Source organism: Falco cherrug, chromosome 6 (assembly GCF_023634085.1).
Source record: "Falco cherrug isolate bFalChe1 chromosome 6, bFalChe1.pri, whole genome shotgun sequence".
In the NCBI taxonomy this organism is placed as follows: domain Eukaryota; kingdom Metazoa; phylum Chordata; class Aves; order Falconiformes; family Falconidae; genus Falco; species Falco cherrug.
In genome coordinates, this window is record NC_073702.1 from 29363673 (window position 1) to 29388561 (window position 24889).

The window sequence follows — 24889 nt, forward strand, 5'->3', positions numbered from 1 at the left end:
GGGGAGCAAAAGAGGGTCTAGCCTGGCACCATCTCCTAAGGCGATATATCACTGCATAAACTACTGGGATTTTAGAACACCAACATCAACTGAGTGCCTGGGTGGCCATAGGAAGCTGCAGTTTTACATTCATAGTATTTATTTTCCATAATTTCTTGGAACACAGTTCATAGTTAAACACAGAATTTTTCCCAATATTTAGATTTTAGCTGTGTGATGTCATTTCACCTCTTTACCTAGACACAGCTTTTGACCAATTAAGCCCTTCATTAAAAAGGTTATGTTAATGAGACCATTAATACAAGCTCTCCCCTCTTATACATTCCTTCCCTAACATGACATTAACAACAATGCACCTAAGAGACTTATAAATAAAATCTATGCAGTCTATCCCTCCTACATCTCCTATCTCCAGGTCTCAGCATCTCACTATCTGGCTTATACAAAAGAAATCATAATAGGTATTGCACACATTAGCCATACAGAATGTAAAAATGTTATTTTAAAATGCAAGTTTTAAAAAATAAAGTTAATAAATTTGAAACTTATGTCTAAACATATTATAGTCTATTAAAATAATTTTAATAGGATTGCACTAAAGGTAAAATAAAAAAAAAGCCTAGAAGTTGTAGTAAGTGGCTCCTGGAATACATGATGAAGTAATCCATTTGCTGCATCTTTTAACAAAGCCTGAAGGACTTCCACAAATAACAAACGTGAAAATGTTGAAATTGTAAAATATGTCGGTAATTGCTTCTTTTAAATTCACTGAGGAAAAAGGATCAAAAGTAGTTCTGTAGGAGGGCTTCTGACATGGAATTTAGTGAACAGCTTGTACTTTTTATTAAAACTGACCAATTCATATAATTTTCACATGAAGTAATGACCATTATAGGGCATTCTAATATACATGTTGCATCAAGGACCAGCGTAAAAGAACCATTGAAGCTAATTTTTTTCCATTTGCCCCAAACTGTAGTAAACAGCCATCACATTGTTGATGCTATCAAGAAGCATTTGAATAAAAACTGCAGAGAAATTGGAAGCTCAAGCCTATGCTATAGTTAAGTGAAATGTGATATACACAACAGTTAAGATGGATGTCTCAAGAACTTACTCCACCTCACTCTTCTCAAAACAAACTTTGAAAGCCGGTTAACGTTATCATTTGCTTCCAAAGCTGTGTATGTTGCAGGCATCTAACAATGAGTAAATCAATTATAGCAACCCACAGTAATTTTCAGGGCTGCAGATTTACCAGTCAAGCAGCATATGTTTGCATACAGCAATGATCTATTCAAGGTCTGAGGATGAAGTTCCAGGACAGTCTAAACCAGTCTCCCCACCCCTAAACAAAAATCCCCACCCCTCCTTTGACTCAGCAGTGATGCCTTTCTCATCTTGAGCAAGCCAGCTTAGGGAGCTAAACTGGCCAGGTCTTTTGCAGTTTTCAGTTCTGGCCATTTAGCTTCCTAAACCTGCTAACTGCAGGGCCAGATAAGTAAAATGAAAGCCAGCAGAAAGAACACAGCAACCAAGACAGATCAGTTAGATACATGGGAAATTACTCCTGAGAAAATGTCATGTCATTCCAACTTGAAAAAAATGGGGTGGGGGCGGGGGTGGGGGTGGAAGCGGGGGAGGGGAAACAACACAGACACTGGACCACAAAACTGTAAAGAAGTTGTTTCTTTTATTCTACCAGTGCAACTTAAATTCAAAAGAAGATGTATCGAGTGTTTCTGGTCACACTAATCAGTCTATTTTAAGAACAGAGAATTTTCGTAACTGTAAGAAAAATATGCTAAGCATACTATCAATAGCTATTAGTTTATCCACAGAAAATATTCTGCATTTTGCTGAGTTATGGTTCACAAACAACAGGACAGATAGCTGTCTCAAGAACAAAACACTCCCTACGTATTTTTAAGTCATCCACCAAATTCATCATTTATTTCCTCACAAACAAACAAAACAAAAAAACAAAATGTGAAAATAGTGAATATATAACTAAACATAAAACTGTTCAAACATGAATATAGTACCTCCCTTTGCTTAGGAAACAGAGCAGGAAATATAGAGAGAATGAAAAAGAGAAAGGTAATTTGTAGGAAAGTCATATTTACATGGGTCACATTCAGCTGTAAATTAATACACATGCAGCTATATCAATACGTATATATTTTTGGGCAAGGATTAATCATAAACTATTGTCATTTAAATAATTCTATTTTAAATTGATCCATCCTCTGTAGACAAATGGTTACATCACCTCTTCAAATAGCTTTTCCTTCTCATTCTATTTAAGATAAAGGTCATAACCCCTCTCATAAAAGTGTTGTTTGGATTTATATTAAGTAGTTCGAAAGAATGTTTATCCTGAGTTTCATGTATCTGCACTGTCAACTTGAAAACCTCCACCCTCCCTACCCTTCAAAAAAAATCCACCCTGCAAAAATCCAAACTACACTTTTCCTCCTCAACTTCCTATCCCATTCTGCAGATAAGCGAATGACTAAGGCTTATCTTAGATCTTGGCTGGAGTACTGCCATACAATTTTATGGACATGAAGACTTCTGGAGCCTAGTCCTGCTGTACAAAACACTGCAGTATTCCTCCACAGCCAGAGCAGCTGTCTCAATACATTTGGCTCCTGTGGTTGATTTAGACTTTGAAGATTGTCGCACTCCTTGAGAAACACTGTGTTCACGAACTGCACCTTGCAGTATCAAGACATCAGTGTGAACCTCCCACCTGAAGATCCTGGTCTATAATTACGTTCCTCAAGCAAAGAGGCTTTCTGCAGCAGAGATGAGTTTTATCATCTGTATCTAGAAGCCTAAGTGTTTGAGAGACCAGTCCAAAAACAGAGAATGAAATTCCACACAAATTAAGGATCACAGAAAAGCTCATCAACTTCTCCAGTACAAGCTCCGTTTCCTAGTCAGATGGTGCTTACTTGCTACAGGATTTGTCTCCAAATATCATCATTGAGGAAGACAGCATAATAGATTATGGAAAAGTGAATACAATTTCCCAAACTCTAAAGACAAAGAAAGCTTACAGGAGCTCTGAAGGCAGCCAGCCTTACAAGTCTGAGACAAGACTGTAGCTTTCTTCACTTATGTCAAGCTCATTTTTAAAATGCATTTCATAACCCTGAAGTGTGTTCTTTCGACAACATTTTAAATTTGTGGCAGAAAGTTTCTTCTATGTACAATAGAGATTAGCAGTTACCACAATTACTTATAAAACAAGTGATTAGGAAATACTACAATTTATCTCAAATTTATGAAATATATTTAAAGATGTACTGTGTGCACATAAACAGAAAGGAGAGAAAAAGAGATAATAGCTGGTTCTTATTTGACAGTTTGGGTTGAAAATGCTTTTCAAAGACTAGCATAATGAAAGTAGTGCAGCTAGCACCAAGGTAGAGCAAACTACATAAAACTGAAGTATTTTTCACTAAATGCTTGGCAAAAGGAGATTAAGGGGACAGAACACCTGTCAGCCAATATGACCCAATTAAATGTACTGTAAAGCTCAGAGGAAAGAAAGCACAGGTAATGTACGTATTTCCTCACTCAAAACATTGAAGAACAGTTTTCATTATTATTTCCAGTGTTACGTATTCATATTTGTCAAAGGGGATTAATAACTCAGAAAATAAAGTTACTTAAGTAATCATAGGGGATATGAAGAGCAACACATTTTTGCAATTACTCAAGTCATGCACATGAAACAAATCTCTTGTCAAAATTCACTTTCAGTAACATAAAGAAAAAATAACTTCCAGGTACACACACATATGCATACCAAGGCACATGGTAGTCCTTATTAGTGATCTCAGAGAAAAGCAGACAGTACCATGTAAAACATTCAATGTCTTTAGAATACAATCTTTTAAGGGAAAAAAAAAAAAAAAAAAAAAAAAAGGTTTTATCACTGTTCCGATTTAAGGATGTGATAAATCAGTAATTTTAATCCTGTGATTTTCATCACAGTGGCACAGTTACAAACATTCCAGCTATTCCAATTCAAGTTTCACATGGATAACAGAACAAAACATCTGGAGTCTGAAAAAAATAAAATCATCAGTGAGCCCAGGATGTCTGCCCTTTCCTCTTCCTCCAATTATTTCTTCATAAGGCATACAAAACTCACTCCAAAAATACAGTGAAATACCTGGGAAAGAAGGGGTGGAATTCCACAGAAGTTGAATATATTACTAGATTACTGAATTTATTATTAAATTTCACATAAGGTAAACTGTTCAGCTTCAAAGCAGTAATGACTATGCTAACAAAATACACATTCAAACATTAGGTCTAATATGTCAGGAATCCACTTAAACGAAACATACTTTTATTAGGAAACAGACTTCATTTGTTAACTGAAATGGCTCCATGTTGCTCTAAGATGAGAAGAAAGATTAAAATTAAGTGGGTACAACAAGTATCTTGCACATCAGAGAGATTATAAAAAACAAAATACAGTCACTGGCATCAATTACCAAATCCATGGTCCTCTGGACTAGAACAACCTCATGTCTAATTCTGGGCCCATAAGTAGTCCTACCCACTAACTTGTATTTACTAAAACGTTTTAAGCTAAACATGCATAGTAAGTGCTTGTAAAACTGCACCATAATAATGTTTCTGAAAAGCATTTCCCCTGCCCCAAAGTGCCTTTCAAAAGACTTTCAGGAATCCATCTCTCTAGGATCCATTTCACTTTCATGATTTGTTAAATAATAAAATAAAATATCTTAGTCTAGCTATCTAATCTGTTTATCTTGGGGAAAGGAATGTATAATAAAAGGGAGAGATGTACAAACACCCAAAGAAACTCTCCACTGTGACAGAGAAACTCATTTCACCTCTTTTGTAAAGAGATGATAAATTAACATTTTGGGAACAGCTGCACAGTATAACAATACAGATTTTGGATTCGCTGTACTTCATGTTTCACATTAGTGTTGTCAAAAAAGGAACTCTATGAAAAAAACTAATACTATCCCCTGGTATACATACTTCTCTGAAAGAAAATTTCCTGTAGCATGTCTGATCAGGAGATTCAGTATATACAGAAAGTGATCCTGTCACAGTTCCTGCACTCTAAGGTAAAGAAAATATTTTTTGTACCACCCACAATCTGTTTTGTTACCAAAACAGGACTCTGAATTGCTTAATATCAGGCTACAAACAGGAAATAAACTGAACATAAAACTGACTGTGGTGACACAGTAAGTGTCTGTTCCCTCCACAAATCCTATTTGACAGTTTTGTAAGATTTTCAGACAAAGAATCAAGAATTCTAATTCCAGTTTTAACTCCAGTAAACTATGAGTCTATTCCTTATGTGAACCTCGTGAAGTCCAACAAAGCCAAGGTCCTGCATCTGGGTCAGGGCAGTCCCCCAGTATCAAAACAGACTGGGAGATGAATGGATTGAGAAGGACTTGGGAGTACTGGTGGATGAGAAGCTGGACATGACCTGGCAATGTGCACTCACAGCCCAGGAAGCCAGTTGTTGTGGGCTGCACAAGAAGCAGCGTGGGCAGCAGGGCGAGGGAGGGCATTCCGCCCCTCCACTCCGCTCCGGCGAGACCCCCCGGCAGCGCCGGGTCCAGCTCTGGGGCCCTCGGCACAGGGGAGACATGGACCTGTCGGAGCGGGTCTGGAGGAGGCCACAGACATGGTCAGGGGGCTGGAGCAGCTCTCCTGTGAGCACAGGCTGAGGGAGTTGGGGCTGTTCGGCCTGGAGAAGAGAAGGCTGCGGGGAGACCTTACTGCAAGCTTTTAATATTTAAAGGAGTCTTACAAGAAAGACAGAGAGTTTTTAACAGACTTTTTTTTTAACTTGTTGCCTGTAGCAACAAGAGGCAACATTTTTAAACCGAGAGACAGAAGGTTTAGATTGGACATAAGGGGAAATCTTTTACAGTGAGGGTGGCAAGACACTGGAACAGACTGCCCAGAGAAACTGTGGATGCTCCATCCCTGGAAAAGTTCAAGGCCAGGTTAGGTGGGCCTTTGAGCAACACGATCCAGTGGACAATGTCCTACCGCCTGTGGGAGGGGGGTTGGACTATATGGTTTTAAAGGTCCCTTCTAAGCCAAACCATTTTGCGATTCTGAAAGACTTCTGTCATCAGTACTGGAAAAGACAGTCTACATCAATACTCAGCTATTTTCTTAATAATTTGTAAATGTCATCCATCATTAAAAATACCTTTTTCTTTTACCAGCTGTAACATTAAGCATTTGTTTTCTGTGGAACCTTCAGAAGAGTTTTATCTGTGATAAACATACCCATATCTCCATTAACAACCTAGAAGTAACGCATTTTTTCCTTTACACTTAAACAATCTTGACTCAATATAACACTACTGATGTAGTTGATGTTGCCCTGATGTGATGATGATCTCCAGAAGTCCCTTTCAACCGCAACCATTCTGTGATGGGAGAATATGAAATCAGAAGACAATGAGTAAGTGTAAGGACAAATTAGTATTTGTATAATTTAATCCAGTCAGGTATCAAAGCAGGCTGCACTGGTTTCAGCCTGCTTTGTGCCACTGTAACACAACATACATATCAGAGATGGAGCAATCGTAACATGGCACTAAGAACAACTGACAGCTAAGACCTCAAATTAGTCATTTTGGCATTTTGTATGTTGATGGATTCCATTATTGCCTGCTCTTTTCAGAAGAAAACATGAGCCATTACTAATTTTTAAAACAAGCTTGTTTACACACAGAATCCTGTTTTTTTCCTAAAACAGAGGGGAAGAAACAACCGATTAAATCAACAGTATACAGTGCAAAAAATAAGTTTATGTTACTTGAATGCAAACGTAGAAAAGTACTAATAGGAACTGGCCTTTTACAAGTTTCTTTTCTAAAATAAACCTTTCCAGTTTCTACAGTTTTCTCTGTAGATAGGCTAGTAAGATGGTGTGCTATTACCCCATTACTTTCTTATATAGGTCTGAATGCGATATCAAAACTTACTTCACTCTTTTATTCTATTTCTCTTTTCTTCTTAAGTTTGTATTAGCAGATTTGAGCTTAATTTAAGTTCTCTGCAATTTTGAAAGTAGCTACAGTATTTGCACAGCAGTGTACAGAGCTTTGGTCTTGTCCCCGTGCTCCCTTCAAAGTTTCATTACAGACACTGGTAGGACACAAAGCTTATGGCCTGCACTCAAAAAAAGTAGGCTGCATATTTTAATTAATAAACACACCATTCATTTGAAACCTAGTTCTTTGAGGAAAGGAGATACACTGTGGATTTTTTAGTTTGTTTTGGACAGGTGTAGGATTGTGGGTTGTTAGGTTTTTTTTAAATGTCACAGTGGTAGTTACCACTGTGTTTTGCAAATCTGCCAGGATTAACTGGAAAAATGATTCAGGTTAGTTTTAATCCAGATTAGTAACTCAAATCAATTCACAACACATCGGCACAAATATTTGTGTCATCATTAGGGAGGTGCCCCATCAAAGCAGGTGGAGCTACTTCTTTAACTGATAAACTATTTGTGGAACTCAGTTATATGGATCCATTTAAAAACAAATGGCTAACAAAGGGAGAAAGACACGGGTTAAAAAGTTTCTGAGATCACTCAGCTTCAGTTTCCCAAACCAAAAAACTCCTGTCTTCTTCAGATTTCTGAACATTTATTTTTCTAATATTAAAAGCTGCTTGGTATCTCCCTCCAACTGCATACAATTTTATTGGTTCATTTACAAACTCCCAGAAAATAAATATATTTTTGTTAAATACACAAAAAAATTTTACTACTCTTAATGACTAAAGCCCTTAAATAAATACAAAAATATACACAACTTAAAAAAATCTAGACTATTAAAAAAAAAAATCCAGAAAACCTTATTTCAATTATCAAGACCATAATGTCTATTCCTCTTCTAAATGTGCTATTCCTATGACAGAAAAGCTAAGTTGGCTCCATTAATAATTTTTTGCACATACATATCACATGACTGTCCTTGGCTGCACCCACTTTTTTAGGAGTAAAAGGGTCACCTTCTCTGTAGTCTCTTCCTTCCTTCAAAGCCTTATAGACTACCTGAGAATAGCTAGACTAGTCTTAATTACTGCTGTATTTACCTCCACATTGCAGCCCAAAGTTGTGTAACCCAGGGACCATAACTGCCTATTTAGTAAGCTTGCATCTGCAAAATCTCATCTCTTTCTGCTTCTATAAGTCTTTCAGAGACAGATACTACATCCTACAGCATTTTAGGGTTTCCCTAATCCCCTGAGTACTCATGGCTATTGAACGGATGACGACAGAGCTTATCTGAAAAGACAGAAAGACATTCTAAAGGTCTTTGTCTATGACTGATAGAGATCTTCACAAAGGAACCCACATCCTCAGGAACCGTTGGTCTCAAACTGAAAATTAAGTACCTTGTATCTTCAGAATTGTGGGACTATTTCACAGCCTTTTCAAGATAAAGCTACTACAAGGAAAGATTCCTAGGCACTGTAAAATTTAAACCAGGTATAAGAATTTTCTTCCAATAGATAATAACTTTACAAGGTAGTGGCATTATCTTCATACATTTGAGCAATGAAACATTGCCTTAATCACCATGTCATTTAACAGAAGACATGCAATGCATGTCTGTCTTTAATGAGACAGTTAAATTACAATTCTATCAGAGTTTTACATACTGGTATTAAAAATACCTGCTGTGCTCCTGGTAGCTAAAAAATTTTTAAATGGAAGAATATTTTTCAGTTTATTTAGCTCGTGTTTATTCCAACATGATCAGTTTCCCCATTCTTTGTATTCCAGAGACAAATCTGCACAGAATCAAAAAAACATGATTGTGAAATAAAAATACAGCCAAAAATCCAGGGCTAAGTGAATATCCCAAATTACTTGGGAAAACAAAGTGAAATAGAAAATAGATTTCAAGCTCATCATGGTTTTATAAGCAGAAAATAGTTTTCCCATAGACAGTAACTTGTTTCCTAAAATTTCCTTAAGCTTTGGCAACAAGCAGTTCCGATAGGCAAATACTATCTTGCCTTTCCATTAGACCTGAGCAGAACAATTCCCACAAGAGTCATCTGAATCAGTTGCTTTCTCAAGGAATCCCGTTTTTTACACTTGAAGGAAAAACTCCCTTCAAGATCACTAGGGTAAAAAGAGGTGTATGCACTCAGCTAAATGTTGCAGGGAAGAAGAAAATTTACCTATACCTTTAGTAACAGCATTGCAGCACACGTCCTATATATATACACACTCAAGTACAGAGCACAACACCCATGAGCTAAATAGAAACAAAACAGTCACACCAGTGAAGCACTACCCTACAGCAAGTAGAGACTATTACTAGCTGTCTACTAAAGGAGCACTTATATCTGGGGAAACAAAGTCCTTACATAAACAAAAAACAGTTTATCAGCTTCACCTCACAACATTTAGGTAAAAGCATGACCCTAATGTTTCAGGCCATTCCAGACAAAAGTTGGTCTGTAACTGACTTGGGTTTCTTTTTTTATTCCTTACTACCCTTCATGTAAAATCTGCACACAACTAGCTATACACAGCTTACTGTCCAAGGGAGTTCAAACATATAAAAACAATTTATTAAAGAACAGGGCTACATCCCTTTACTCACACAGCAGCATTTTCAGAAAGTGAACATAGGAATAAGACCAGATAACTGGAGTTGTATTATTTTAGATTAAAAGATCTCCTGTTTCTACTTTACTATCTCTTGCTGTGCTGCAAGAATGGCAATACCACATTTCACCACAGTATTTCTTAGCCTGTTCTGTCACACTGTGTCTAATCTAGCAATTAAGTCCAAAACCAGCAGAACCACCAGCAATTTATGCTTAAAATGAATTTTGACAGTGCTCAGGGTGAACGACGGTTTCCAAGACTGCATCTGTAGCAAGTGAAACAACAGCAGCACCTGAGCCCCTGTGCGAGACCTCCATTCCCCATGCCAACCACAGCATGATTTTGGATAGCCACAGGCTAAGAACTTAACACTAGGGACACAGCAATACCATGCCAGCTAGAACATGGCAGAACCCTGACGCTGTCTGGTTTACTGTTATAGAGACTTACAGACTACCATGCTGATTTATTTACTTTCATGATTATTTTGCATGCAATCAAAACAAAGACAAAAATGTTATGATGCTCTCATGATCCATATGTACTTTCAGCATCAGTGACTGTAAGATACTACAGCATTAAGCACGTTTGCATCTTTCCCCTACCCCTCCTTCTGTTTTAGAGGACAACTAACCCAACAGGGGTTAGTTTTCAGACATTAGAAAATAAAACAATTCAGAAAACTACTTTGTGTATAAAACCAAGAACAATTCTCATATGCCAAGAAAGGAGTCCAATCACATGCTATGCTCTTCTGATGTTTATGCACTACAAATAAAGCTTGAAATCAAAATATAACTAATTTTTTTTTACCTTGGACTAAAACGTGTATAAGAGTTTTCCTCAATCCCGTTTTCTACATACTACAAAACCTCAAAACAGCTTACACAATGCCATTCCACTCACACCTTACATTCAGCATCCATTTGATGTAACATGTTGATAAACTGATATAACTTCATTGTATATCGCTTGGTTTTCATTTAATTAAAAAATACTTGGATTTCAAATATACTGAAACTTCACCAATTTATATCTAAGTCTGAAAGATATGCTGTGCATCCTCCCTCATAAATTTAGACAGTGTGATTTCAAAACATGAATATTGTATTACCACACATCCTTTCAGCCATACCATACTGCATAGACAACTTAAACTCTACAGTCAGGCTCAATGCTGTCTCCAGCTTTCTGGTTCAGTGAAGTCACTCCTGAAGTAGTCTCATATAAAAAAGATCTAGGAGGTTTAACAGTGTCATATGTTACAGAATTGGTTTTAAAGTTACCCTTCAATGTTACTGAATTTTGGCAAAGATTTTCTCACAGGTAAAGAAGGGACTTCTGGCACTTAGGAAACACTGCAGGGCACACATCAGAAAAAATACTGGTATTTCTTCTTAAAAAGTGAAGAGCACTGAAACAGTTTATTTTAACAATTAAATTGCCTTTCTTCAGAGGCAGCCAACCATTAAAATAAATGAAGTGATTCACACCTCATGGTGCTACTGTTTCAAGCTTCTACATGTACCAACCGTTCTTCATCATACTGTCCATATTTAGAAGTTTTCTTCATAATCCTAACAAATTATTTTCAAAGCAGAGAACTAGCTGGATAGCTACAATTAAAACAATTTGCCAGGATAGCATTTATCAGGAGATGCAGCTTGTGTTAGTGTATTTATTATTTCTTATATATTTATCTTTTAATTCAAGCTTAAAATATTCCTGAAACAGAAGAAACACTATGCACATACAAAGCAGTGTTTCTGCTACCTTATTTGCTGCTGCATTCAGATTTTGCCACCAGAATTTTGACAACCAGAGTTCTGCTGCTCTCCACTTTCACTGACATAAATGCCACCATTTCCAGAGTCAAGACAAGTCCTTCAGTTCTGGGGAGATGAACAGTGAGGAAACCCATAGGGATGAGGATTAAGAAAAATAAATAAAAAATAAAATAAAAGAGGCACATGCCATATAATTGAATTAATTCATTCATAGTAATACTGAACAGTGAACTTGACAGCAATTAAAAAACCCAAGGCAATACAAAACTTCATGATTTAGTAATAGGAACACTTTTATTTTGAAATCACAGTTATTTTTAAGCTTTCCCTATCAGATCTGTAGCTTAGTTCAGGTGCTTACTCTTAAGTTTAACACAATTACTAACTACTTTGTACTCACAGGGAAAAAAATAAACATAGAATAATGTTTAAATTAATAGCAGTAGCTGCAGTACAGTCATAAACTGTCACTACCTCCTTGCCACATGAGTAATTCAAGTAGTTGTTTTAAGTCACTTTTGATATGAAAGAATAAAATAAAGATGTGGGGTGTGGGAGGTGTACTTTACAGTCCAGGCTTATACACCCCAAAGAGGTCATTAAATTGCATAGGCCAAGAAATAAAAAGTATGGCTTAATGCCTAAGTGGGCTGACTTTTACTGTTGGTGGAAGAGGTCCTGAAACGTTCACTAATGAAACCAGATCATGCACGTGTACAGCTGGCATTAGAAGGGTTTTCATTATTCACTAAACCAACAGTTTCCAACATGGTATTATTTCCTGCTCTCCTCTACTTTCTTGCACTATTAGAAGGAATAATTCTGTTCCTATAGTGAGAGACTTCATGATTATTCTATCACAAAAGTTTAAAAAATCCACAAAAAAGAGCATTCAGAAGTCAAGCATGGTTATAAAATTGTGTTAGGTGGGGTGGAAGCAATATTAAGTAACCCCATAACATCTTCTGTGACTTTAGCTGCACATGTTAGAAGTCTACCACAACATGCACTTCCCTGTATACCAGATGGTGCTAAAAGTCATTTACAAATAAAAACCTGTGTCCTATACAAGCAACAAACGACAAGGCTTGTCTCCCTAATCTTGCACTCAAAATAATCGTCACTAAACTGAAAATTGACACCAGAACAAACCAGTTTCAGAAACCACAGGGAAAACCAGTTTAAAACTATTTTCCATATGAAATAGATTTTCACAGCATAAGCAAGCCAAATGACTGTATACCCCTCTACCAAAACCAGTGCTTTACAATTTTTAGAGCATAGTCTCTTTGAAGATGTGCACATACACACTACAGTGAATTTATTGATGCAGCACTCCATTTTGAACAAGAAAAAAAAAAGAGGGTCTCAATCAAGTTGTACAGCAAGAACAAACACGAGTACACTAATTTTTCCAAATTCACAGCTCATTCAATAAAAAGTAACTTCCAAGCAACACCCAGAGGTATTTATTTCCCCATATATATCTACACCACAGTAGGGTAAATTATGTTCTTAAGAGAGCAATGTTTGATATTTAATCAACTACTACCTACGGAGTTTGGACAACTACCTGTAACAGCAGTGACAGACACGGTCAAAGAACAATGATGTATTACAGTCTTTACATAGTAATCAAGATTTTTGTTAAACTTTAAATACCACTCGAAAGAAAGTGTGGAACTTTAGCATTTGTCTTCCTTCTAGTTATTTATTTACTTGGTAATAGTAACAGTCAACATTATTTGTTCTGAGATCAAAAAAAAAAAAAAGAATAAAAAGAATGTTTGGTAAAGATTAGCTTTTCTTCTTTCATCGTGGTTCAAACATTCTTTCACATCTGTATGTGACCTCCTCTTTATATCCTCCTGAAGTATAAAAAAATTCTTGTGTTTCGATGAGTCACCCAAACTTCATCCTGCTTTATGCAGGATCCTGTTATTCTGTACTTTATATACAGACCACTAAAATCAGTACCCATGATTTAGGACAATCAAGAGGCAATAAAGCAACCACTCAGTTATCTGAATCCTCAAGATTCAGAATTAAACACTTTCACATAAGGTTGCCTTGTGATCACATAAATTCATTCTAATAATTAAATTCTTCTCCAGTACAGTTTTTTAAAAAAAAGCTTCATCATCTCTATTTCATATAGTTGGAACCGAATAAAGCACTACATTAGGTTTCAGACCCTCCCGCATGACATCCTTTTTTTTAATCCCTCTGCCTGTATCATCTGAACAACACCTTCCTTCTAAAAAAAACGAATGATAATTTGACTATGGCATTAAAGTAGCAATGCTGCACACTAACATCAAAACCCAGTAGTCTCCATCTGGGCACATAAAAAACAAAGAATGTGTGACTGGTTACCATTTTTGCAAAAGATTTGACTTATGTAAGCAATTCTACAGAAAATAAAATTAATGAAAGACAGGCATAATGAAAAATCACTTGTATGTGGCACCCAGACTGTTTTTCTTCTCATGTCTATCACCTTCCAGATCCTACAACAACTGAAGCAGAGACTGAACAGGAGGGATGCTTCACAAGCCAATCAAGAAATTTGCGTCCATCCCTCCTTGTGAAACAAAACAACTGAACTCCATGACATTTCATAAAAGAAAAAAAAGGCCCCTCTCTCAATAGCTGTAACTGTAGCAGATGTATACAGAAAAAAACCCAAAAAGCTAAGTCTACACCACATAAGGAGCTGTTACTGACAGAGACTATCCAACCTAGTGAAATTTGGACAACAGTCACAGAATCACAATCTTCCAAATACAGAGAGTGCCTCTGCACATTAGCAGGTGGCCAATCATGGTTTTAAGAATAGGGTCTTTAAAATTTGTTAGCAGGTAATTAATATAATGTTTCAAAATAAGGACAGAAGTGATGCTTCACCTGCACTAAAGAAGCTTAAATGTCACTGGCTGTGCAGATGCACTGCCGCTGGCAATACAGGGAGTGTTCTGACATTTCACTACTGTAGCAGCAAAAGCTTCACACACAGTGGGTATGGCTTCGGAACTGAGCATTACATTCAATGTTCTGTTTACATAGCGAAAGACTCATTAAAATAAGTTTATTACTAGCAAAGGCTGCCAATATAAACATAGTATTCTTGCTCTTAACCAATGGGATGTACCAAGAAGTATTTTAAATAAATTTGTTACCAGAAACAGTTGGTGCTTTTTAGTATAACAGTTTAGAACAACCTTGGACACACTACAGCATGCACCCCAAAAAAAACTCCATTATTACGGGCTATAAAAACATAAATATTTTTTTAAAAATATATTATTTCATTATGTAAAACTCTACTACCAAGTTTCAAACATCTTCATCTTTAAAATCCAATGTCAGTTCCTCTGTGGCAGTGATACAATTCCAGTCATACTTCTGTAGATCAAACATTGGCAAGAAATCATCAACTGATAGCTGTGGAGACTGGTTACTGCAGTAGCTTTTTTTCTTTTTAAATCAGGCAGCTTTTGTTATGGATTGCATTACTAGACAAACAGCCAAATGCTTTGGCATGGCTCTGCCATTAATTGAAAACTGAAAATGTACTTAAAAAAATAGTTTTAATCAGCTTTCGCACAGACTACTCAGCTGATACTGAGACTAATATCTGGAAAAGCAAAGAGTTCCTGAATTTTTATTCCATCACATACAAAGCAGAAGAGAACTCTGCTAATCTGATGACATGGCTGTTTTGGTTTTTTTTTTCCCCCCTCCCCTTAAACTGTTACAGAGGCTGAACAACTAAAGGATATTAATGACCCACTCTGCAATCTGATCAATACAGGTGTAATACTGGGAGTGAACATTCCTCTTGTGAATGCACACACAAAACCTGCACACATCTCATATGGAATTAAAAGTATCAAAGCTGAGCAAACTGGCTTTTTTGCTCTCTTAAACTAAAAGGGAAAGTCCTTAATCCTAGCAAAGAATACAACAGAATATAAGAACACGTAAAACTGTCAGAAAATAGAACTGTCCTTTTCTAGCTAACTACATTGCTATATATAAATCCATCACACATGAACAATGAACAAAAGACAATTCTGCTTCTTTAAAGCTCATCTTTCACAACTCTGCAGTAGATGTTCTGAAATTACAGACCAAAAATAGAAAATTTGTAGAGTCAGAAACTAAGAGAAATAACAGCATGAGAACTGTAACAAACAAGAAGAAAAAAAAGATTTATCCAAGAACAGAGAATTATTTGGCCTTTTGACTACTTACTGGACAATGAATTTCAGATCAGATCCTGCTAACTGCTGCATTTTCAGCTCTTCCCTGTGTTTGCTGGCTGAAATTAACGCACAGATTGCTTTTACTGCTTCCAAATTATGTGGCAATAAATTCAGGAAACTAAGACAACTTTCATATTAAATATGATACACTTTGAAAGATCTTAAGGCCAAACTCCTGCAAAGGGATACATGCATGTCAGCCATGATGATCTACAGACACTGTATTAACAGAGCTCAGTCTAGTGATTAACACTCGTATAAAGCTGGTATCTATCCAGTTGATGAGATTGCTATGGACAGATGCACCTATTGAAAGGATTAGAGTCACAGCTGTATCTGCAACCCACTTTTTATTAGGAGTAAAATTCTAGGGTCTCAATGGCAAGGATCAACTTAGATGAACATCTATTCATGTTCAAACTAGCATAAATACACGGTTTACCTGTCAGCTTTATTTTAACAGAGAAATAAATAGCAAATTAGTTAATTTCTGGTTTGTTTTGGGTTTGGTGGTTTGGTGTGGGGTTTTTTTTTCAGTTTTAAGGCACTGATATTCTGAGAAACTTAATCACTCTCCTGCTAATCATCTCTCCATTTCTTAGTCCACCATGAATGCATTCCCAGCGTAGCCCAGCACCGTGCTAATGATTTCACTGCTGCACTGCCTACTTAACAGCTTTCAGAACTCCTTCTTTCAAAGGCTGACACAACCATAGCAGTACAGGCAGAAGATACTCATCACTCTACATCTTTAGTGTAATGTCAAGTTTTAAGCTTAATGATAAAACCCTAAGGCTTGCACTGAACAAAACCAAGGGCAGACACCAGTTCCTTTCTCTAGGCAACTGCATGCAGCTGTGGCTCCAGCAAAAAGACCAGGCAGACAACTGCAGGGAGGAGGGTAAGATTTATCAAAGCAGTTCGTCACCACCATAAAACTCTAAAGTTGAGTTCAGCATGTGCTGAAGTGATACAATTACCCATGGCAAGGAAGTGAAGGTCTGGATTAGTTTTACACAGCCTACACTGACCTATCTGCTCTAGTTTTAGAACACAGTAAGTATTGAGCTAATGCTTACCAACACCCCCCTAAATAATGTGTATTTAATACAATAACTCAGTCAATACTGTAGATAGAGCATATATGCAAAAGCATAAGCCCACAAATATATTTGAGAACCATTAAGCTCTTCTTAAAATGTAGCTGTCAACTAGGAACTATTCGGTAGGAATGTATTTATAGAAGGGTTTCTTATAGATCACCCAAGGTCAAATACCATTAAGTGCTATCATCAATGTGTACATGCAGTACACATAAAAATGTCACTTCATTAGATTAGTGGATAATACAAATTGGCAGAAGAACAAATAATAAGAATGCAGTAATTTTACGAAGTGATCTGCACAATCAAAACTTAATACACAAAACAGGTTTTCATAACCACTACTGCAATGTTACATGACCAAAAAGAGCAAGAGACCATATCATAGAAAGCTGCAACAATAAGAAAGTTGTTTTTCTTAGCATTGGCAAGCTAACACAGGCTTTTGACATGATACAATGAGAAGAAGCGCACTCAGTAGATGTCTAAAGGAGGTTGCAAAAACCACTTCTCTTTGTAGATGTTTTTGCTGAAACCTATCGTAGAACACTGTATACAGTTCTAGCATTCGCACTTTCATCTCTTTATCAGACCAAAAGGAGAAGAAACCCACCAAATGCAGGATATGCATTTGACCCATGCTAATGAGTAGCAAGTTCTCTATGATTTTTTTTAATTTAGCAGAAAAAAAAGAAGACAGTGATAACCATGTCACATTTCAACTGCATTTTTTTAAATTTTGCCTTCATAACTAACTACCAGGAGAAACTAAATAGCAAGTTCTCTATCTCTTAATGCCTCTGAATTGAGACTGCATGTGTTTTCCAAAGATATTTTAATCAAACGCAAATGATTATGCTCAACACAGGCATAAACAAACAAGTGTTAAGACACGCAATATAGCAAAAATCACATCAGAAAAGTCTAGCACTCTCTCTTGAGCCCCAAAGGGGGGTGGAAGGAAAATAATCAATATATTTCCTTCATAGATTCTCTTGCTGAATAAACAGATGGATGTGGTCAACCATCCTGTAGTCGGGAAGGTACACAAAAAAAGTCTCTTCACATCTAAATGAATAAAATATCTCTTGATAGGCAGTGGAATTGGTATATAGAGAAAGACAGATTACCTCAGCTTTTCACATCTTTCAAATTTGCACCATGTGTTGCAGATTAACAGTTACTTTTTTGCTTTTTACGGCTTCCCAAAAATAAAGCATGCACACAAAATGCAGAATAGCAGCTGTTTATGACTTTTTACGGTGTAAGGAAATGAATTCCATTTTGAATTCCATTCCACATTTTTAGTTTTGGTTATGTTATTTTTGGAGGATGAAATAGTGGCATTCCAGCTAGTCTTTTTAAGATGTTTTCCCTGACTATTAGTTTCTGTTGCTGTATTTCTACTTTTAACTGAAAACACATTTCAACTTATGAGAATTTACACTGAAAGTGAGCTGGTTAGTAAACAAGTAAATTTTGCAATTTGAATGATATTTTCATACTCATATGGTATTTTCAACTGCCTAGCAGAATGCCAATACAAAATTAATGTCAAATAGCATAAAGCAACAATACCAAAGACCAAAAGAAAAAAAAAACTTTTCAAGGATTATGTTGCAAATTTCCTATGTGAGAATAATAAATAAACCTGAAGTCGTTCATTATTTTGTACACAGACATATAGAGTGCATAAGCTAGGAAAGTTGATTGATTAGCATTATATTTTACATGCTGCTGATTTTTTAAACAGTACTTACAGAGCAAGTGCAGAGAGCAAAGTGATGTCTTTTACCATGGAAAATATGCATTTACAATCTAGCTAATGCCCTCCTATGGTCTGCTAATTTGTCCAATGTATTACATGAAGCAGTCTACATTGTAAGCATAAGAAACAAAACAAAAATCAAGTGCTAAGAAGCCCAGTCTCAATTTTGCAATTAGAACCGCTCTTCAGAAACATAAACAGTTTTTAGTGTATCTAATCTACATCCAAGGCAGGGGAGGTGAGAGAATAAAAGAAACACACTGTTGAGTATAAAGGGAGAGAGTGTGAAAAAGTCTACTGGGGTTAAGTATTAACCTGATGCATTTTTCAGAACGACTGTACTATTTTTAACTGCTTTTTTTTGGCCACAGGTCAAAGTTTTCCTAGCAAAATACCAAAGTGAAAATGCTGGGAGCAAAGCCCAGAGGCAGCTCTGCTTTGGCCTAGGCGAAAACTTATCTGAATCCAGTTAGGTATGTAACACTGTTTCCCATTCCCCTCCATTGACTACTATGGCTGTCATTATGCCTCTGAACATCTATGAGAGGAGTTAATACAGTACTGAAGCCTCGAGAAGAGCGTTTTTCAGATGTTATAGGAAATGCTTATATTCTCCACACAGCACAGGCATACATACTGCTCAGTCAGTTCCTGTATTTTGGCCAAACAGAACTGAGTCATTTGAAAGCAGAAAGAAAAAAAAAAAAAAAAAAAAGACTCGGTATAAGTGCCTTGAGCAACCCTTGGAAGGACTGGGATTTTTTTTTCCCTCTTTTTCTGTTCCTCATAACTGGGCCACACTGGAAATCTTGGGACAGACTGGAAATATAAGATTTAAAGACCCTGAAGTTCAGTAATAATAAAAATAATCATAATCAAGACTGCCTCTCACTGCCTTTCCAGAGTTTAGATGTTTTAAATGGGGAAATATAACTCCCTTCCCACTCCTTCCTGAGGGCATGGATTTCCTACTAAAGGAAATTATATTTCATACACTCACACAGAAAAATGCTATTTGAAATAGGAGACAGACGAATCAATTTGCCCCAATGGAAAACAAACGTGACCCCACAGGACCCCCCAGTTACATTTCTCCCTTAGGCGTGTCCTTTTCCTGATTTATTTCCACATCGCACAACAAACCTCCACTGTACCGGAGGCCGGTTTTGCAGAGGGGTGCGAGGATGGGCAGCGGGCGCAGCGCGCACAAAGGCAGGTACTTTGGGAACGGGCACGCTGCGACTACGAGGCGCGAAAGTAAACGCTGTAAACGATGCCGGGAGAGGCAAAAAAAGGCGCTTTCCTCCCCAGGTCCGAGCTTCCCAGAGACGCTTCCCACTTTCCCCAACACACGCTGTCCCTGAAGGGGAAGCGCTCGCTCTCGGCTCCCCGCGCCCTGCCTGCCCGTTCCCCCACAAGCGCCCCCGGGGGCCGCGGGCCCGCTCCCCACCGGGCCCGGCCCTCCCCTCAGGTGGCCCGGCGCCGCTCGCTCCCCTCGCCGGCGGCCCGACCGGGGGCGTGGAGAAGCGCCGCCCCACCACCCCCGGGCAAGGAGCCTCCGTCCTCCCCCAGGAAAGCTCCTCCAGGACGCGGGAGCCCTTTCCTTCCTTCCTCCCTTCCTTCCCCCGCCCGCCCGAGGCGAGGGCAGCGCTCCCTTTGTTACCCCGCCAAGCGCTTCCCCGCGCGGCGCGGCGCGGCCGTCCCCCTCACCAGCAGGCTCTCCACGTTGACCGGGGAGCGCGGGTCGCGGATCATGGACTCCAGCTTCCTCTGACGGCCCTCGAGCATCCCCGCCGCCGACTCCAGCGCCTCCGCCGTGAGGGGAGCCGCCGACATCTTCACCGCCGGCTGCTGGCTCATCCTCTGGCCCGCCTAGCGGCGGCGGGAGACCGTCCCCCGCTGCCGGGGAGGAGGGGACTGAGCGGGGTCGGCCGGCGGGCCGTCTCGGGGCCTAGCGCGGCGGAGAGGCCGGGGGAAGCGCGGGGGGCCGCGGCGGGCCGGGCCTGGGCAGCGAGGCGGGAGCAGAGGGCAGCGCGCCGCCGTTGGCCGCCTCGCGGCCGCCCGGACATGAAGGGCGCGGGGAAGCGGCCGCAGCTCCGCCCGGGAGCGGGCAGAGGGAGGGGAGAGGTGGGAGGGAGGGAGCGCTTCCCGCCGTGCCCCCGCCTCTCCCCTTGCTCGGGGCGTCCCTCGGCGGGCGCCGGCTCACCGCCCGCTCCCCGCCGCCGGCCGGGCCATCGCACCGGCCGAGCGTCCGCTCCGAGGGCGGAGGGAGGCGGGGAGGGAAAGGGGAAGCGGCCGCCGCGGAGTCGGGCTCCAAACGCCGGCTCTCCTCTCGTCTGCTGCTCAGGCGGGAGCTCGATCCCCGCCGGCCTCGCCTCGCCGGCTCCCCCCCCGGCCCTCCCTCGCCGCTCACTGCATGGTGCGGCTGCTGCCGCCGCTGCGCCCGCCCCCGGCCCGGCCCGGCCCGGCCTCCTCCGGCCCCGCGCCGCGGAGGCGGCCTCCCTTACCCAGCAGGCCCCGCTGCGAGCGGCGGCGCATAGCTCGGCGCTCACTCACCGCCTATCTATAACCCTGAGCTCAGCGCCCCGCGGCCTGGACGGGAGGCCAGCGGCCGGGGACGCGGTGGCCACCGTGTTCAGCCCGGCCGCGGCACCAAGGTGACCTCTCGCCTTGTCGGCCCCCGAGACAGCCGCTGCGGGCGAGGCCCAGCGGAGGGGCCCGGCCTGGGCGCAGCAGCCGCAGAGAGGAAGGGCAGCGTGCTTGTGGCTGGGTGGGTTGGGGCCGGGACCTCATCCTGCCCGCCTAGCATGAAGGACGCGCACGAAACAGAAATAAAGGGTTGAGAAAGTGGGTGAGCAGCGTTTCAGGGAGAGCAGCGGTGCTCGGGGCACGTACAGGAGGGAGGCTGGAAAGTGAGGAGCTGTGCCAGGGGCGATGCAGACATCCCCCGTTCACCCTGAGGAGGATGAACCCCCACACAGCGCCCGCCAGCCGTGGTTACGGCCACCTTGGCACAGTCGGTGGGCGTCGTGAGGAGGCTGGATGCTATTTATGAGACCCAGGCAAGAACAGGCTGCAGCGGGGAGGGTGCTGTTGGTGGTCTGAGTAGTGGCTGTGGGGATGGTGGAGGCGAGCTGGATCCGGGGATGCTCGGTGGGATGCGTGGTGAGCTCTGGCCGAGGTGTGGTTCCAGCAGCCTGGAGACGTGGCTGGCCTTACTGGGCAGGATGACAGAGACGACAGCAGTGCCACCCACAGAGGTGGAGGGACCTCAGGGAGAAAAGGTTAGCAGTTTTATTGTGTTGACTTGCAGCTGATAGCTGGATGTCAGTGAGCTGATGTCAGAAAAATGGGCCAATATTTTAACTTGAAGAGGAGGGGGAGTCAGAAGTAAATGAGTCACTTGCATGGTTTTGGGTGAGATCACTCGGTGATATTCTGAGTCAGGGCCCTGGCGCTGAACAGCCCCCAACTCCAGGGAAGGTGAGGTGTGAGTATCAACCCAAACCCCATAACTGAACTCTGCTTAACAAGTCAGCTGAATCAAAATCCCCGAACCTGACAGAAACACACACACACGTAAACATTTTGAAAAGTCAGATTGGGCGTTGTGACTCGTGCTTCTTCCAGTGAACCACATTGAGTTCATGAGCTTTCTGAAGGAATTGGTAAAAATCTGTATTGGGAGAGGCAGTGTTTATTTATATCACAGGAGTACTTCACCCCCAAAACAGATTAGGATCAGCTTTACTGCAATGCCACCAAAAAGATCACATAATTTGCCCCAGCAGTTTACTTTACAGGCTAACAGAAGTAGGTACAACAATTAGTAGGGTTGCTACTCAGATGAGGGCATGGGCACATGGCCTAGCACGTCAACCGTTAAAAGCTCTAAATTACCCAAAAGAAACATGGTTTCTTCACGTGCAGCCTACTCACTGGCTAATTTCTTCCAAGTGGCACAGCAGAAATGTTTGTTTTAAGAATGGGTTTAAAATAGGTTTGGACAAGCGACCAAATGTGTCTCCAGTAACCAATAATGAGCCTGTGCTGGGTTTTGCTAATATCCACAGCAGTTTTGGGGGTGATTTCAATGAGCTTTGAGTGGGGTAGCAGGTGATGTGAAGATCTAAGCTTTCAGTTTCCCCTTGGCTATAGGTGAGCTGCTTCGCTTTTCCTCATTTTTCTTATCTATAAAATAAGCTTTGTAAAAACTAATCTTTATCTAGGTTATATGATTTAGTGACATTGTTCAGGGCACTATTTAAACAAAGGTAACAAATTCTTAAATGAGCATAACAGCTGATTTTGTGTACAAGAAAAGTGTGATTGTGACTTCAAAAGCAAGTGTGTAGAAACAGTACCTTCTTGAAATTCTTGCCCAATAGATCTGTTCCTCCAGCCTTCAGGACATATCTGTTTACTGACGAAACAAGTTTTGCTTTGTTCCAGGGACAAATTGACAACGGCAATCAGCTGAATTCCTTTGTATGACACAAATCCTCAACAAAATTACCAGCAGAAGCTTTATTGCTGGTTATAAGTAATTAGGTGGCAAAACAAGTACCCAGAGAGTCAGATCCTTCCCTCGGTATTTGCAAAAAATGCTGTTTTAACATGTCCTAAAGGGAAAGTAACACCACCTTCTGCGGTCTTTTTACAGTTCTACCTTTTCTGCCTATAGTGGCATATATCTCTTAGGATACCACCTACCCGTAACAGTGACCATCTAAGGAAGAACTGGTTTTGCTTGGTCCGTGTACGGTAGTTGTGAAGCCCAATGCAGTGAGTTCTCAAATGTTATTTACCACAATTTGAAAGGCAAAGTCCAAACCTTCCAGTGTGCATGCTGCAGCTTTAAACCTGAGTCCACAGTTGGATCCTACACCTCTCTCTCTTCCCCCTGAAATGCTATTTAACTCTTTAAGTGTCTACAGCCCAAATAGGTCTTAGGTGTCCCAAGGCAGCTGGGAATTTGCTGTTGACCATTTTCAGAACTGGCTACATTTTTATGAGCAGATTTGTAAGAAGTTGGTAAACTGGATTTATTGGTTAAAAGTCATCAGCTTCAGGTCATTCCGTTAGGATATTCCGTAGGGATCCAGCCTTCTCAGGGAGAAGAGGGATTTGGCCCTGGACCTCAGGCATGCTTTCACAACTATCTGTTGCAAAGGAAGAAAAAGATGACAAACTACCCATCTGTGCATCTGTTTCAGGAAAGGGGCTGCTATGGTTTTAGCACTTGCTGCTGGCCTGTTACGGCTTTTGCAAATCCTTTTATTAGTCTCTGCAGATATTGTACAGAAAGCATAAGAGCACTACTGATGGTGGAGTTGATTCTACTGATTGGGAGGGTCCCTAAAATTTAGCTTTAGCATCTCACGTGGATCTAGTCCATTTTTGCGTTTTGCATATGGGAAAACAGACACAGAAAAGTTAAGTGAGTTGCCAGTCATCTCATCTCTGCCTAGAGACATGAATTGACTGTCATCTGAATGAGAACCAAATTTTGATAGATGAGTAAGAAGGGCAAAAAAAATAAATAATAGTCCAAGTCTTTGAAAGCTGCCAAAATTAAGACATGTCAGACTGTTACGGGCAAAGGTGCATAACTATCATACCTCACCACTGGGGTGTCCAGGCCACCAGACTGACAGTATGAACGTCACAGTCAGTTGTTGTTGTGATAGAAGTAGGACAAAAGGTGGTTTTTAGGTAATGAGGTCTCACGATTTTGGAGGTTGTAGCTGAAGATTGTCATTCTGCCTCCAGAAAATAATTTGTATTTACTTCACTAGCATAAGGGTTTCTTTATTTTTAGATGCATAAATATGAAATAGGGATGGAAGGGAATTTTAAGTTTATTGTGGTGGGGTTTTGTTGTGGTTTTTTTCTTCATTTTCCTTTCTCACATGCTAGTGTTTATTCAGTCTAAGGGTTAATTATTTTTTCTGGATTAAAAATAAAACCCTTTTTCTTCATTTTAGGTTAATGAAAGAGATGGGAAGACAGGTACATGACTTCTGTATGCAGGAGACACAAAAGCACATGTTTTTTAAAGGAGTTGCAAAGTCAGCCACAATCATCATCATTGTTGATTGTCCGATTCCAGCGTTGTCTTGGTGCAAATACTATAGTTAAGTAAAGTCCACAAAAAAACATTGTTTAACATTCCTTCATTTAATTCATAGCACAGCATCTGTTGCATTGCAACTAGCGGCTTTAAATACAAGCAGCTTTTCAAACCCCATGTATTTCCAAACTAGTCCTCAGTGAGAATGACACTACCA

General features: G+C 40.2%; 1 protein-coding gene across 2 annotated transcripts in view; it reads right to left on the bottom strand.

Annotated features, from left to right (window-relative positions):
• Positions 1-21035, bottom strand: part of ROCK2 (Rho associated coiled-coil containing protein kinase 2) — a 100944-nt gene extending 79909 nt beyond the window's left edge. Inside the window, exon 1 of one of the 2 annotated variants that reach the window (XM_055714462.1) lies at positions 20310-21035. In XM_055714462.1, coding sequence (XP_055570437.1) covers positions 20310-20459 — 150 coding nt within the window. In that variant the 5' untranslated portion in view covers positions 20460-21035. The remainder of the gene's footprint in view (positions 1-20309) is intronic. The other variant, XM_027801591.2, reaches the window with a different exon arrangement.
• Positions 21036-24889: the final 3854 nt, after the last annotated feature.